Genomic DNA, 15,944 nt, shown 5'->3' on the forward strand with positions numbered 1-15,944 from the left:
CCCAGCCCTTCTCCGACCCAGGGCAACAGCTCCTCTCCTAGACCTTACCCCATCCTCGATGTAGGACTCACTGCGAGTCCTCGTTTTTTATTTATTTTTGAAATTAGTGTTCTAGGGGGATTAAAACACCAGAACATCTTTAGAAAACCAGAGAGAAAAGCGGAGTTGCGTTTTGTGTAAGAGAGGAAAGAACCCCCAGCATCCACACAGCATGGGCTTGGACAGCTCAGCTCACCAACGTGGCCTACGGTGAGTCTGGCAGAGCAGTGAGAACATGGCTCCAGGAGAGGAGGTTTACGGAAAAGCCACTCGTGCCGAGAGGGTCTACTCACAATCTCGTCCTCCACATCCCTGTTGAACTGATGGATCTCTTTGGAGGCCAGCAGGTTGTGCTTCCTTTCATTCAGGGGCTCCAGCAGCTCCATGAACTTGGTCTGCACGGTGAGGCGCTTGCTGTCCACCTCGTCGGTGCTTTTCCCCTCCTGACTCAGGGCCTGGGCCTGGCTCTGGAGCTCTTCGATCTCCTTCTTCCGTACCTCCATCTGATTCTCCAGCATCTGAGGGCAGAAAACAGACCAACCTTCACACCAGAGACAAAGGGAAACACAGACAGTCCTATAAAATGTTTGTTTTTTTGGCATTGGCAAAAATGGAAGATTCAAGAATACAAATTTATCCAGTGGAGAGCCTTAAGAAATGGTTCCTAACACCTATCAAACTATCAATTAGCATCCCACTCCATCAGCTGATTTTTTTTTTAAACTTTTGTTTATTTAGGTGTGTTTTTCCAGAACCCATCAGCTCCAAGTCAAGTAGTTGTTTCAACCTAGTTGTGGAGGGTGCAGCTCAGTGGCCCATGTGGGATCGAACTAGCAACCTTGTTGTTAAGAGCACTGCGCTCTAACCGAGCTAACCGGCCACCCCCTCGGCTGAGTTTTTAAAAATCCCTTTCTAGGATTTTTAAATTTGGGGATAACACTCAAGTTTACCCAGGAACGTAGGAGGGAAAGAACAGGGGAAACAAGACTTAACCATGGGGAAAGGAGTCTCTATCTGCCTGCTCAGAAGCCCTAACAATGCTGGGAACCAGGTCAGCGATCAGGAAGCAGTCAAGTCTTGAGGTTCTAGTTCTTTTAGGCAAGAAGGACATCTTTCCTCAATTTCTTCAGTCAGAAAGCTGATTCTTCTTTGTCTACATACTTGGATAATCAGCTGAAAACATGTTCATTGTTTATTTACATGAGGAAAAGGGCCAAAAGCAAAAGCGGAGGTGTCTCCCTTAGCACACATCACACCGGGAAGACCGTATACTCTGACAGCTTAGAGACAAGGGGACCACATCTGGAAACAAACTGACTCCCTTTGTAGGTAGGGGAGGTAAACAGCTATGACGAAAAACGACCCATGAAAAAAACTCCTTAATACCTAATGACTTAAAGAGCAGAGTAATCAAAGCATCTAGCAAAGTAAGGGTAGGTGTCACTCTGGATGAAGAAACAAGCCTCGGCCTCAGCAACGGCGCTTTTGTTGGTTCTAAGCAGAACTGCCGGGCCTGGGACTCAGCCAGACACACCTGCAAACCCAGCCAAGGGAGCCACCAGAAGTTTCTGCCACCGAGTTGCTTTCTCAAACTCACTGGAGCTACTTTCTTATAAATAGGAAGTAACTTATAAACTACAATTTCTCATAAATTCATTTGCCCTCAGAGTGCTGTATCATGATATAAAAAATAAAATTTCTTTCATTACTTACAAAAATGCACCATGAACAACTCTAATAACTCACATATCTAGATGTTATATAGCAAAGTATGTGAACATGATTACTTTCCTTCATGTAAGTTACAGAACTGAATGAATGAACATTTACTCAACTGTTAGATGATGGTACTATCCATAAATTAAAATGATGATAATAAAAAGCACCCAATACTCCTAATAGTTTCTTTCCAGTTGATTCTGGGAATGTCCCATGATGCTATTGGAGCAAACACTTTGCTGGGCTAAATCCCTTTGTAGAGAAGGTGGATGGTTAAGAACACAGTGGATGAGTTAAGACTATGGCAGTAAAACAGAAGCAGGCTGGAGGTGGTGGTCACCTCTCCCACTTGCCTGTTGCTTTTTCAGCAGGATGTTGACGCTGGTAAGGTCTTTGCCGTAGTCATCAGATTGAATCTGACTCTCCAGGCCGTGCAGCCATTTGTCCAGATCCGCACAGCTCTGGGTGAAGAGTTCAGCCTTGTTTGCATCAAAGAGCCGCTGGGCCTTGGTCTGGGTGGTGGATTCAAGGACTTCCCACATTTTATGTAAACCAGTGAGTTTCTCCTTTACCACTGCTTCTGTCTCAGGCTTTTCTGAAATGAGCTGCATTCCTTCCTAGAAAATACAAACCACTGTGGTTATAGTTTGCTAGAGAACAAATGTCATTGTGAACAACAAACCTAAGATTATTTGATCTGCAATTTACCCATTCATTCAAAACTAACTCTCTCTCTCTCTCTTTCTCTCTCTCTCTCTCTCTGCACATGAAGTTACTGCTCAATAAAATTGACAATGGCCTAGTCTATACACGCTATACGGCTTTCATGGGAGTCAAGCAAGGAGTGATTTCTGCACACTGAAATAGTTTCAACTGGGTCAACAGGGCATTTAATGCTAATAACCGAACACTTTATCCCCTCAACTCCACCCTTAAAAAACCACAACACATTATTCTAAGGATAAACAATATAAAAAGCATCACATTCACATCAGTTATGCTGCATAGAATCTTCCCTATGCTGCGATACATTTTAAATTATTGTAGTGCCTATTATACAGCAGTCCCACAAGAAAAATAAGGAAATCTAAAAATACATAGTATTTTCTAAATTCTGTAGATTTTAGATCTACAGCTGGATCTGAACAGTGTCTGTCACAGTCCTACACACGTACCATGATCAAGATAGTGGGGACCCTGCCCAGGGGCTCACGGTCCATTCAGGTGCAGCAGGTGGGATGAACAACAGAAAGTGAACACCTAGTACTCATGAAAAGATAAATCAAGTGCTTTGTACCAACGGTTGGTTTTCTGCTTTTCTCTTTTGCTAGGCTGAAGTCAGAAATTGGTTAAGTGGAAGTGGGACTGCTACTGACTATGTAACTTTTGTACATTATCAGAGATGACTGAAATGTGTTGGAAAGTGTGCTAAATAAAAAGGAGCTCATTCCCACCCAGTTCGTTTTCTTACCAAGGCCACACTGCAGAAGTGGGAGACTCAGCACACATTTTAACTCACCTTCTCAATTTTGTCAAGCCATTCTTTGTTGGATGCAAGTTCTGCCATAAATGCTTGATGTTTTAACCATTTACTGTGCAGATTTCTGGCTTCATCGTATGACATGTCCTGGGCTGTAAGCATCTTTTCGTTGATCCACAGAGACAGCTAGGAAGGAAAAAAACGGGGGGAAAAAAAACAACCCAGGAAGGTTTCAGAGATTGTGATCAGAGACATCAGCCCTTTTTCTGCCTGGAAAGAGTTGCGTTATGTCATACTCTGCATACTGCACAGGTTTCTATGTCAACAGACAACCAAATATTTACTTTACAACCCTGACCCGTCACGACAGGTATCTCCACTGCAGGGAGGCTGGCCTCAGCCTTGCTCCAAACCAGATACCTAACATTAAATCCAGAAGCACAAAAGCTCTCGGAGCCAGCTTTCAAACTGTTTGGCACACACTTAACCAGCTTTCCCCCACAAAGCCTTGTGTTTAAAATTCTGCCCTAACCCGTCCAAGTAACATTCTTTCTCTTCTAAATACCTGTGCCAGCTATACTATGTTAATCATGATTAACTGGCTTTCACTCCACTCAGTAATCTTTTTACTTTTAGTTATATCATAAAACCACCCAAATTCCTACTCTTCCATCCCTCCCTCCCCTTCGCAGGTGTATCTGCAGGAATGCCAAAAAGCATAAAAATAACTCCCTCACGGCAGGGATAAGACAGCAATGAGGCCTTCTCAATGTTTCCTTCATGTTGGAATCACCTTCACCCATTTTTCTAGAGCCACTATTTCTCTACAGGGCCTTCTATTCAGACCAAGAACACTCCACAGGACTTGATTCTGAGATCCAACATGTCTACTTGGATCTGAACTCTGGAAAGCCTCACCAGGCCTGCCAGCCGCTGACAGGTCTGAGAAGGGAGTTCTCTCGTGAGGCTCAGGCTGGGAGCCGGCCCAAACCCGGGCCCTGGACACACTTCTCAAGCTGGCTCTCATCCCGATTCACCCGGCTCCTTACTGCCTGCCTATAGTTGGCCAGGCCAGGTCCTAATTCCTACCCCATTCACAGAGCTAACCCAGAAAAAGTGTTTTGTTTGCCCAGGAGGAAGACACAAAATGGAACAGAGCTGGCCTGGAGCCAAAAGGAAACATCTTCAGTGACCATGTCCCTTCTGCGTTACCACTTTTACACAAGTCGCCGCCACAACAAATCTGTATCTGAACTCCTTTACGGTGCTATCTCCAAAGATTTAGAAATGGCAGATAAAGCCAGTAGAAACCCTTCACAGAGTATTTCCAAGGCCATTCACTTGGACTCTGGGCTGCTGGCGGGAAAGGTTTCCCCATAAATTTGCTTAAACAATAGAAAGCGCGTTCTTTGCAAATGATGTCAAGGAGGGTGATATGTGTCACGGGAAGGCCCCTGGCTCTGAACGTGGGTGAACTCCCGGCACCGTCTTCACCTGTCTCAGGCTATTCACTCACCATGTGGGAGGGGGTGGGGGTGGAAAGCAAAAGGTAGCAAGATCTTTGAGGTCACTCTTTATTGAGGGGAAAACCCAGTAAATCTCATAAAGCCCTTTGTAAGCAAGGACCATAGATTTGTTACACAACAGCAGAGGCACTAAATTTTCTACTTTAAAACAATTACCGATTTCCCAGTTATCTGAGTAGCCAAAATCTGAAATACTATGGCCATTCATTCAATCAAAGGGGAAAAGAGATTAAAAGGAAACCAAATGGTAAAAATTTCCCGTATTTTACACATGCACACACACACACACAAAAGGCGTTTATCCAAAGTGCCAAGTACATTCACATATTTTCACTATTCATAATCACCTACCCAAGAGATTTAAAAATAAACAAAAAGCTACATACGAATCAGAGGCTTATAAACAAATCTGCTCTCTGCTGAACACATCATCCTTCAGACAAAGCATCATGCGATGCAGGACAATGAAACTGATGTATGGAACTCACTAGTTCATCAGCCCTTCATGAGCATTCTGGAATCAGAGCTATAGTTATTACCTGTGGGCATTTACAAAGGTCATTTAAGAATATACTCATACTCTGCAGAAAAGAACACTGTGCAGGTTGGGAAAGGACAGGAAAAATGCTTTGATCACTGAATTAAGCTAAAAGCAAAGCACTGAACTCGCTACCCTGACCCACACATGTCCAGTTACACTGCCCTCCTTAAAAAAAAAAAAAAAGCATCCGTTTCAGAAACAGGAATAAAAGAGAAAAGCGTAAGTACCTTTTAAATCATTCATTTTTCAGGATATCAGATTAAAACAACACCACTAAAATGACACTCTTTGTACCCACCATCTGTAACAGGGACTAGGTGGACCCCAGCTCATTCCCACCATGTTGCTGCTGCAATCACTTCCCCATCTAGGCAGTATTTATGTGGGGGCGGAGGGTGGCAACAACGGCAGATTTCACAACCCATGCCTCCTCCAGCTAAGGCCCCCGCGAGAAAGGGAGTGCGACAGAGAGAAAATTTGGAGTCCGTAGACCTTAAACAATACTGACAGCCAGCAATGGTATTAAGTCTGACGTCTGGGTGCTCTGTAAACATCTACCAGCATCATAGGTAGATTTTCAAATGTAGGTCTGGTATATACACAAACTCCATTCTCAGAATATCTGGCTTTGTTAAAAGAGGAGTATTTTAATAAGGATGAATGATAGAAAGTTTATATCCAAAAAATAATACATATCACCCCTTTGCTTATACTTTTACTCCAAGGGTTTTGAAACCCCCAAACCTGACCTAAATTCCATCACTTTGAGGAAACCGGATATGCTGTGACACCCTCCACCTCTCTGCGCCCTGCCCCCAGCCGATACTATGGTTGTACTAACTTCATGAGGCTCAAGGAAAAGAAAAAAGAAAAAACAAAACCAGGAGACGTGGCAGAGCAGTCACAGGAGACCAACAAATCATCTCCAGGACATAAAAGCCCAGCCGAAACCTGTCTGCATGCTTTCAGGGGAAATCGTGCAGGACTGAGCCCCGCGGGCAAGCCTAACAGTCACTGGGGTGCAAGAGGTGCACTCCTCGTAACCACGGATGCCAATCTGGAACAAGTGTTAATAAAGATCTAAAGGCTTAACTGAGACTATGTGCTGTGATTCCACTGGGAAGGACTATCATTTTATCGAATCCACACTTACGTAAATGGAAAATAGGGGCAGGAAATTTCAGCTAGGTTTCTCCCAAGGGTTCTTTTTGGCCCCTCAACCTCCTGCTCATTTCCCTGCATTTTTTTTCTCAAATTTAGCCCAGGTTTCACCATGGTCAGGTCAATGCATTTCTTTTCATTAACTTGCCCTTTAGGCAAGAGCATGTAATTCCACTGATCCCCCACCCTCCCCAAGTACAGCCTGAGGTTAAAACAAGTCATCATGTGTTTCAGGGGAACCTTCAAGGTAATACAGGGCCCTCCAATCTGTGGAGCGCATGGCCCTGACCCCTTTCCGCCTCCAATGCTCCAGGGCCACTTGGTATTCACTACAACACAACACGCAACGCCATACAGCTATGTTACATCCCATGACTCTCCTCTGTGCCCTGACTTGGGACAGGGATACCTCGTTAAGTGAGCATCCTATTCAAATGGATTATTAATGCTTGGATGTCACTTGAAGAGGCAGGCACTCCTGTCTTCAACCTGTCTGGCTCCAGGCAAATTCCCCAGAGACCTAGATTCATCTCTGTGGTGCTGAAAACTGAGAGACAATAAACTACAGAGCTTAGGGGCTTTCCTTCTTTTCTTAAGGTTTAGTTGCTGGAGCATATTATAAGATTCACAGTTAAGACAGCAGTTTAATGGACATGAAAGATTGCTTCTGTTTCTGTCACAGATGATCTAACGTGACAACTGTTATTAGAGCTGTATTTCTTTTAACACACAGCCACACGTTTGCATGCAAGGTGTTTTGTGCTGATATGAGTCACTTTCTCAGCACACAACCTGATCCCTTCTCCACACCCGCTACCCTCCTCTGCACCCACGGTCCCCTGCAGCTTCACTTGGATATTCTTCATCCCATGTTTGCCTCTGAGGGAATTTAAGGTAAAAAACTAGAGAGGACTGAGTCGCAATGTGCTCATGAACTCACACCTGTGAAGTCAGCTACAGGCTTTTCTCCAACTAGCTCGCAGAGAACCGCATTTGCTGGCTAACTTTACTTTTCCAAGTTTGTTTATGCAGGTATCAGGGGCACATGAAGTAGTATGAAAACCATCAGATCAACAGCACACGTTAACACTCAGAGCTTGAAATCAGGATTACTGCTCTTGGCATATTAGACACAAATCTAAAGAGCCTGAAAGATGGGCACTTTAAGGTCTTCGGTTAAGAAACTCCGTACGCATTATTTAAATCTCTGCTTCCTCTCTGGGTGGTCAGTTCCAGTTCCTTTTAGTTGTTTCTTTCCATTCCACTGGAAAGAATGTACGTGGCTTTAAACAGTTAAAATATTAAATGCTCTTAGGGTACAGAACATTCTAGGATATCAGTGTATAACTTCCTTGGATGATGGTAACATATGACGTCTGGATGTCCGATATGGCAGCCGCGAATCCCAGTGGGCTACTGGGCACTTCAAATACAGCTAGTAAGAGGGAAGAACTACCCTCTTCATTTTATTTCCTTTTAAAATGAAATAGCCACATGTGGCTAATGTCTACTATAATGGATAGTCTAGTTCTAAACTGTAATATTCCAGATTACAATAACCCAGCTCCTCTAGGCGTTAATCAGTAGTTTGGAGAACTGACAAAGCACCACACTGCCTCACCTGAAACTTATGTGGTATGAATTTCTGCCCTCAGTTAATTTTGTAATTCCAGGGGCTCTTCTGCCAAATGCTGGCTCTTGCTGGAAATCGGGAAGGGAGAGGTTAAAGGGAGACATACCTCCTGACAATCTTGCAGGAATTTCTGAAGATCCCTGTTGTCCTTCAGTCTCATCAGCAGCTCACTGGCTGCCTCACGATTCTTCCTATGTCTGTGATAATAACAAGAATCATTTTTTAAAAAGGAAGTAGAGAATCCTGAACCACACATTTCACAGCTGAGTCTCTTTCCTGGGTTTCTAATATATGCTGAAAACAGTTTGCTTACAGTTCTCAATTATGTCAAGGAGGTAAGATAAACAAGAGTTCAGCATTCTCCCAATGAGTAAGCCATGGTACAAAGGAGAGCGAAACACCTGTCCAAGCCACACAACATGCCAAGGATGCAGTCAAATGAGCCATATAAATTCCGGTGCTCCCTAATCTGGCGCTAGGAAAAAGAAAATCTCAGCTCACACTGTGTACCAGCCCCCATTTTAGGCTCTGGGGGAGAAGCTGAAATATATTTTCAAGAAACTCATAACTGGGTGACAAGACATGTATATATATGGCTAAGAAAAAAATAAAATCATGTAAATGGCTTTAAATGAACATTTCCTGATAAACAGATCCCCATCCTGAGAAAAACTCACCAAAAATAATAAACCAGGAATGAAAATTTTTAGCCCTGTAAGATTAGCTACTAAATCAATTCCTCTCTTTGTTAATGGATAAGGGTAACCAAGGTTTAAAGAAGTTAAAGCACAACACCTTAAAACATTGTGAGAATTGGAAGGAGCTGCTGGACTTGGTGAACAAAGGAAATGGGGTGCTTGCTCCCCAGCTGGAACACTGTACATAGGGCTTCCTCGCACACATCATGGAGGCACCAGAACTCACCGGCAGACTTCCTCCATGCACACAGGGGCTTCGGTTCTCCCCCGAGACTGAACAGCTGTGAGAATGCCGTGGGCACTGTGAAAAGGACTGCCTTTACACAGTTCCCCTGCGACAGGGAGAGCTACCCCACGCTGAGCACCACACAGCGCTGCCGTAACACAGCTCCCCGGATATTCTGGGGTGACCTGAACAAACCAGCCTAAGTGCAGGGTATTGAGAGAGGCAAAGGAAGAATGCTCATGAGGAGTCTGAGTTTTTCATTCTGGTTCTCAAAGCAGTTTCTTCCTCAGGAGCCTGGGCAAGGTCTCTCATCCGACGCCCCCAGGCCGCACAGCGGAGATGAGAACATAAACTCGGGTTCTCCCGAGTGTAAGAAAGAGCAGCTCAATGAGCACTTGGCTCCTAACTGACTTTCAAAGGCCCTCAGGAGCATGAAAGATCTGGCAGCAACACGCAGTGTCACCCGGGTCCTCAGTGAGCGCGGGCAGAACAAGGGGCAGCACTGGGGGTGTCCTGTGCCTGGGCCAAAGGGAAACGCCCTCCGCTCCTACGGGCACCGGTGCTCACGGAACAGGACTGACATGAGTGGAAATAATACTGTCACGCTAGATACATAAGATGCCTTTTACTTTTTTTTTTTTTTAAGTTGAAAGGGGTTCCATAGCTTCAGAAAAAGGAACCTTAATATACTTATACCACGTAGGCGAAATGAGAAAATAGAAAAATACTTTTTATATAATGCTAAATGAAAAGAGTTTATGCATAATTCAAGGATATAAAACTCTAAGGCACAGATTAGAAAGGAAAAACTAAAATGGCATGTGCTAGGAATGAAATTAAAGGTTGTAGTCGCCCCCCCCAAATTCAGGTATTCTATTGCTTTTATAACAACAATAAATAAAAGTCAGAACCCTTTAATTTACTGTTATCCTTTCTCAGAGACCAAAAATTAAAAATTTTTAAAAATTGCTAGCAAATTTGGGCTAAAGGAATGAGTCATCTAAAAAGGTGGGTGGGGAAGGAATGTCAAAAAAAGTTCCTCAGTGCCCTACACCCTACCCTCAAATTCCAGTCACTATATTTGTAGGAGGTTTTATAACAATAAAGCAAATCTTCTGGAGGGAGGTCATTTGAGTTGGAGTGAGTGACAAAATGCAAGAGTCCTGCCTTCAGTCAAAGGCCTTGAATAAAAGATCCCATTTCCTTTCCATAGAATCCCAGGAAAGCACTACGACAAACAAGGAAAACTCACAGATACTGGCAGTTACAATAGGACATGGAAATAACAGAAATCAAAACAGTTTCAGACACTGAGATGCTTCACTAAGGAAGAAATACAACCAGACAGAAATTTGAATGCATTTCTTAGATAATCGAGCCTCACATGTGCTCAACAGATACCTGCCCGGGCAATTTTTCTCTTATAGTGAAACCATGAAAAAGGAAAAAGCCAAATGGTGACTTAGGGCCCCATGTCCAAATGACACACATCTATACGGAAGGCATAATGATGGTCGTTGAGTGATATGCTCTGTGGAGTGAGAAACAGCTATGCAGGCAGCAGAGCCTGATGCTGACTCAGAAAACCCTCGAGAGAAGCGAGTGTGGCTTAACTGTTTACTAGCAGCAACCGAAATGGTTCATGGGAAGTGAAACTCAGGAGAGTCTTTCAAAGCTGGCTCGTGGATTTAATTATAGGGAAGGACCGTCTATAAAACTTGGCCATAGTTTCCCACAGTCCTAAGAGAGCTCTTTGTGTGGGGCAAGGTTAAATCCCTGGCTTTATTTCCACCTCTCACCTCCTATCCCTATCACAAGACTCAAAAGCTCCCTCATCACATGAGGCAGATGCTGGGTTTAACTCTAGTTCTTGTGAAAAGTACAGAACCACAGGTACCTGAGTAACATGGGCTGGTAATTTGTAAGCTTTTTTCCCCATGTGACACTTCCTTGCTCTCGCAGGATTTCCCCATGGCTGGAATTTTCCTGAGCCAGGAAGCTCAGCTGGGGACAGACTTGGACAGCAGGCTCCTTGCTACCCAGTCACAAGCACGTTCAAGGCCCCTCACGACCCACCCACATCTGCTAAGAGTCAGTGTCTTTGTTCTAGTACTTTTTCATTTCAACAAACTGCGGTAATCGACAAGATTTCCGGAACGTAAGCACATTATAATGATTTTGCATTCTATGAGAACAGCTTCACAAGAGCGTCAGAATGTGCACAAAGGGATTAAGATCTGAAGGCTGAGATATTTACTTAGCTTGTGTCCCTACAACACCTGGAACTCAGAGATTTGTATATTTTTACAACAGAAAGTATCCTCTGGGGTCAGTTTCAGATCTTAAGGCCTCGGGGGAAATTAAAGTGAAACCAGAATTCAGTTAATACCCACTGAGGAAAATAAGAAAAAGTAGCCCTCCTTCGAGAAGACCAATGGAAAGCCCCCTCCTCCTCCATTTTTGGTATGTTTATGGATAGTACAGGATCCTCTTTCCAGTTCTTTTTAAAATCAGAAATCCTAAGGAAGCTCTGGAACTCCAGGAGCCCCGGCTCTCTCAGTCAAGGGCAAAAGGAAGGTCAAGCCACAACTGAGGGCTGCTGAAGTGCTTTCTCATATCCAGAAGTCTCCAGTCTTGACAACATCACCTGCTTCCAACAACCCCTCACAGCTGCGGCACCAGGGGACGTATAAATACACCGAGGAAGCTGCAAGGCAGCCGCACGCAGGGTGAACACGTGTGTCCCTAATGGCCAAGCCCACCTTCAGTAAACCAGCTGTGTGCATCGAACACGGAGGGACATGGGGTATCACATGTACAACGCAATGAGAGATTTAACATCAGGAAAAAAGGAAATTCTTTTTCTCCAGGTTAAGAATGCCTTGTCCAATCCTTGTTTCTCACACTCATTTAAGAAGGCTCTGGTGGAGGGAATTTTTTTTTTCCTTTTTTTGTAGCTGTTATAAAAGCAACAGACACAAACTGTAATTAATCTGTTATACCCTATTCCATCAAATCACCCTTAGAACATACATTTTAGGCTCAGAAGCAGTGCAAAAGACAGCCTGGAAGGGCTAAAGCCAGGAAAGCTCAATCTTTATGGGGGAAGAGTCATTAATTCCCCTTTCTACACCGTATCATAAAAAGTTAATCTGGCCCAGGACCCTAAGGACCCAGGAGACCCTCTCAGATATGGTAAGCAAGGAACCACTCTCAGCAATAAGTTCTTCCTGTTCACTGCACTTGGGAGACAGAGAAGCCTTGTGGAAGAGCTTCATTCTCGATGACATCAATCTCATCATAATAAGCCCTTAAAATCCAGCCGAAACTGGGACCAGAGAAAATCGGTTGGAATAGAGGTTAGTGACTGACCCGGAGGGGCCAGACCAGGACAGGTGGGGCCAGTCCAGAGCCAGCCCCCACCAGTGCACCCAAAGCTTGATCTGTCCAGACTTCCCACTTGAGTAAAAACAAGGGCAAGGAGAAACTTAGGGGGGGAAGGTCAAACAAAGTACACTGGCCTTCAGTCACAGAAAGAACCTTTTAGAACTGCAAATAAATAAATAAATAAAAATAAAACAAAAGCATCCAATCTTAGAGACACCTTGGCAAAAGAGGAAAAGGGCCTTTTCCCTCATCATGAAAAAGATCTTATTACAGCATTATCCAAGCCAATTTTCTAAGAAAGGCCTGATAATGTTCCTTTGTGGCTTTGCCAGGTACTCAGGACAAGCAAACCTCGCCCGCCCTCCCTACTCCCTCCTGATGGGCTTCGGCAGATCTTGTGTGGATGAAGGTGAACATGGGCTCAGCTGGGGAAGTATCTGGCTCTCACGGTCCCATCGGGTGACAGGCTTGTGTCAATTCTGGAAGGGCATGGCTTATACCCAAATGCTATTCAGCATTACCGCTCTCAAGTCTTTGGTTAAGGATTAACTTGGCATTTCAGGCTTTCTTTACTTTTGTGGACACTTGTGCATGTCTTGCAATGAGAACCACAGTCTCAGGCTGCCATTGGCTGCTCACTGATGTTCTCTGACAGGCAGATTAAATTTTGCTAGGTGTCCATCCTGCCCATTTGGAAATTTATACCCAGAGTCCCTAGGACTTCCAGCCACTGATTCAGATGCCTGCGCGTCTCACGGTGCAGGACTCCCTTTAGGAACCTCAAAACACTGTACCTGTCATCGATCGAGTCCACCTTCTCCTGGATGCGATCCGAGTTGATGTTGCCGTCGCTCACCAGCCTCCGGCCGGTCTCCACAACAGCATTGATCTTCTCCTCATTGGCGTCCATGGTGGTCATGAAGTCCTCTTGTTTTTTAATGGCCGCTTCTGCTCCTTCCAGGGTGGTGGGCATTTCAGTATGGGCCAAAACATATTCCTTATTTAAAAAGAGGGGAAGAAAAGAAAATCACAGCAGAATGAGACATCGTGAAACGTGGCTAACTTTCCGCATAACGAAAGCACTCTCTACCATATTTGTTTCATTACTCGTTACACGGAAAGGAAATAATCTATTGAACGTGGTAAAATAAAAAGGTGGGAGGGGGAAGACACCCAGAGGGACACCACAAGTGACTACATTTTCTTCAGCGGTTAATTCTAAGTTTTCTCCCACAGTGAGTGAGGAAAGCAAGCACAGCTCTGCGCATCAGCCTCAAGAGTCCTCTTGTGTGTCCACGAAGGCAACAGCGACGTACCCTCCAAAACTCTTTTAAGAGAAACTACCAACCAGTGTCAGCTGTTTTTCTTTTTCTAATCTCTGCCTTGTGTCATCAGGTGAAGTTCCTGACTCTTCTAGAACAAGAGAGCTGTTCAGTAAAAAAAAAAAAATCCTCACTGTACCTTTTAAATTGGATTTCTAGCCCACTGAATATGGCCAATTTCATGAGCTACTATGAGGACATACTATGAACATAAAGGGTCCTCAGTCATAGTTGACACAGAATCACACTTTGCAAGGCGAGACAGCTCCCATGGAAATCCTCAATTCTTGTCCTCTATATCGTGATGGGTTTCAATGCCTTAGGAGCCAGGAGAGGGAAAAAGTCGCTAGGTCATCCCTCCGCCTTCACACAGGTGTGGGTTAAAGCAGCAGCCCTGGCCAAAAATGTTTCAGGAGGCAACCAGGACCTGCCCGAAGAGGCAGGAAGCAAAGTCAACGGCAAACGCTCTCACCTGGTTGTTAAGGAAGGCTTCGGCTTGCTTCGTGTCCCTGAGGAACTGCTGGTAGGCATGGGACTGGGACAGGAGGTTTTGCCTGTTCTCCCACATTTTGTGGAGCTCGTTCCACCCAGTGTCCAAAGCCTGCAGCCGCTGCCGCAGAAACATGTACTGGGCATCGGTCTGCCCCTGGGTGACCATCTCGCCCATGTCCCTCATCTTCTGGTAGTCCTCCTCGTAGTTGTCAATCTCGTTTTTGATGTTCTCATGCTGCGTGAGAAGCTTCTCTGCCTCAGTCAGGGTGTTGGGCATGTCTTCCGACGCGATAGCCGTCTGGGTCCTGGAGAGCCAGGACTGGAAGTCGTCCAGGTCCCGCAGGAACTGCTGCAGCTTGCTGGCCTCGCCCAGGGAGGCCTCGCGGTTTCTCAGCGTGGTCTTCATCTCCTCCCACACGTCGCTGATCTCGGCCAGCCGAGACAGGATGGCCTGAGCTTGGTCGGGGTGCTCCGACTCCAGCTTCTCCGCCTCCTTCTGCAGGTCACTCAGCTTCGCCTCGATGGCCACCAAGTCCCGCTCCATGCCGGTCAGCTTGCGCTGCAGGGCCATGACGCCTGCCAGGTCGTTGCCCAGGTCCTGGGTGGATTCGATAACCTTGGTCTTTTCCCGAATCCAGGATTTGGTTTCATTGCACTCGAGGTGGTAGTTCTGTATGCTCAGGGCAGAGAGAAGTGCGTCCTTCTTCCTGTCAACCAGCTCTCGGAACTGACTCCACCTGTGGGGACAGGGGCGGTAGAGAGAGCAGTGTGAAGAGAGGCTGACAGTTCACGGCTCGATAATGAAATTAACAGTGATGAGTGATGATCAAAGCTGCAATTTCCTCCCCCTCCACCTTTGCTCTGACTACATGTTTTTTGGAAAATCATCTCACTTCGTATGTGGACATCAAATATTATTGAAACAGCTCAGGGATGCAATGTAATTGGAAAAAGCCTGACATGAAGAGACTTCTTCAAGAGCTCCAACATGAGCCGTGACAAGACAATGTGTCCCTCAAAGAATCAACTGATCCATGTGTGCCACACACATCTTACTCATCTCTGAGCTGTACCTAATGATCATTTTCCAAACGTAATACCTGACAGTTACCTTCCACACCGAGGCCATCGTGTTACCACAACCTATTCAAATGTGGTTTACTCAAGAGAAAGATTAGACCTGGACAAAGGTCTACCTTGATAATCAGGACTTTCGCTGGCCACTTAGCATCTCAAACGTCGAAATCCTGCTCCAGCAATCACCTTAAAAAGGACAGCACAGGAGCCACCCTAATGCCGTGATATCTCCCCACGGCCCTAACTTCTGATGTGGGGAGGGGGCAGATGCTGGCCTGCCCTGAATGACGTCGTCCCGAAAGATAGTTCTTGCAAAATTAGGCTATGTCGAAGGGCAGATGCCAATGCCATGACATCAGTGTCACAGTGCCAGTGACCCCGTGCAGGAAATTCCTGACAGCAGGGCTCAACAAGTGACCTCACCGTCCCCACACACGGCTGGCCTCGCGCTCACCTCGTGTTGAGTTTGTCCTGCTGGGCTTTGATTTCCTTCTCACTCGGGTGGCCGCTGTGCATCAGCTGTCGTGCAATCTGGTTCACTACTGCGACCCGGGAAGCCTGGTTATTCATTTCCGGTTCCAGGCTCTCAAATCTGAAAAGGCAGTTCAACAGGGGAGTCGCCTCCTTGGTCACTGGCAGCGAC

The 15,944-nt window shown here is 45.4% G+C and overlaps 1 protein-coding gene across 5 annotated transcripts in view; it reads right to left on the reverse strand.

Annotated features, from left to right (window-relative positions):
* The window catches only part of SPTBN1 (spectrin beta, non-erythrocytic 1), a 181,897-nt gene that overhangs the window by 24,105 nt on the left and 141,848 nt on the right, over positions 1-15,944 (reverse strand). For all 5 annotated transcript variants that reach the window (XM_033124640.1, XM_033124643.1, XM_033124642.1 and 2 more), the window contains 7 exons: positions 15,756-15,893; positions 14,205-14,961; positions 13,205-13,407; positions 8,206-8,296; positions 3,278-3,424; positions 2,112-2,375; positions 333-557 (listed from right to left, as the gene is read on the reverse strand). In XM_033124640.1, the coding sequence (XP_032980531.1) occupies positions 333-557; positions 2,112-2,375; positions 3,278-3,424; positions 8,206-8,296; positions 13,205-13,407; positions 14,205-14,961; positions 15,756-15,893 (1,825 nt within the window). The remainder of the gene's footprint in view (positions 1-332; positions 558-2,111; positions 2,376-3,277; positions 3,425-8,205; positions 8,297-13,204; positions 13,408-14,204; positions 14,962-15,755; positions 15,894-15,944) is intronic.

This window comes from Rhinolophus ferrumequinum, chromosome 13, assembly GCF_004115265.2.
Source record: "Rhinolophus ferrumequinum isolate MPI-CBG mRhiFer1 chromosome 13, mRhiFer1_v1.p, whole genome shotgun sequence".
Taxonomy (NCBI): domain Eukaryota; kingdom Metazoa; phylum Chordata; class Mammalia; order Chiroptera; family Rhinolophidae; genus Rhinolophus; species Rhinolophus ferrumequinum.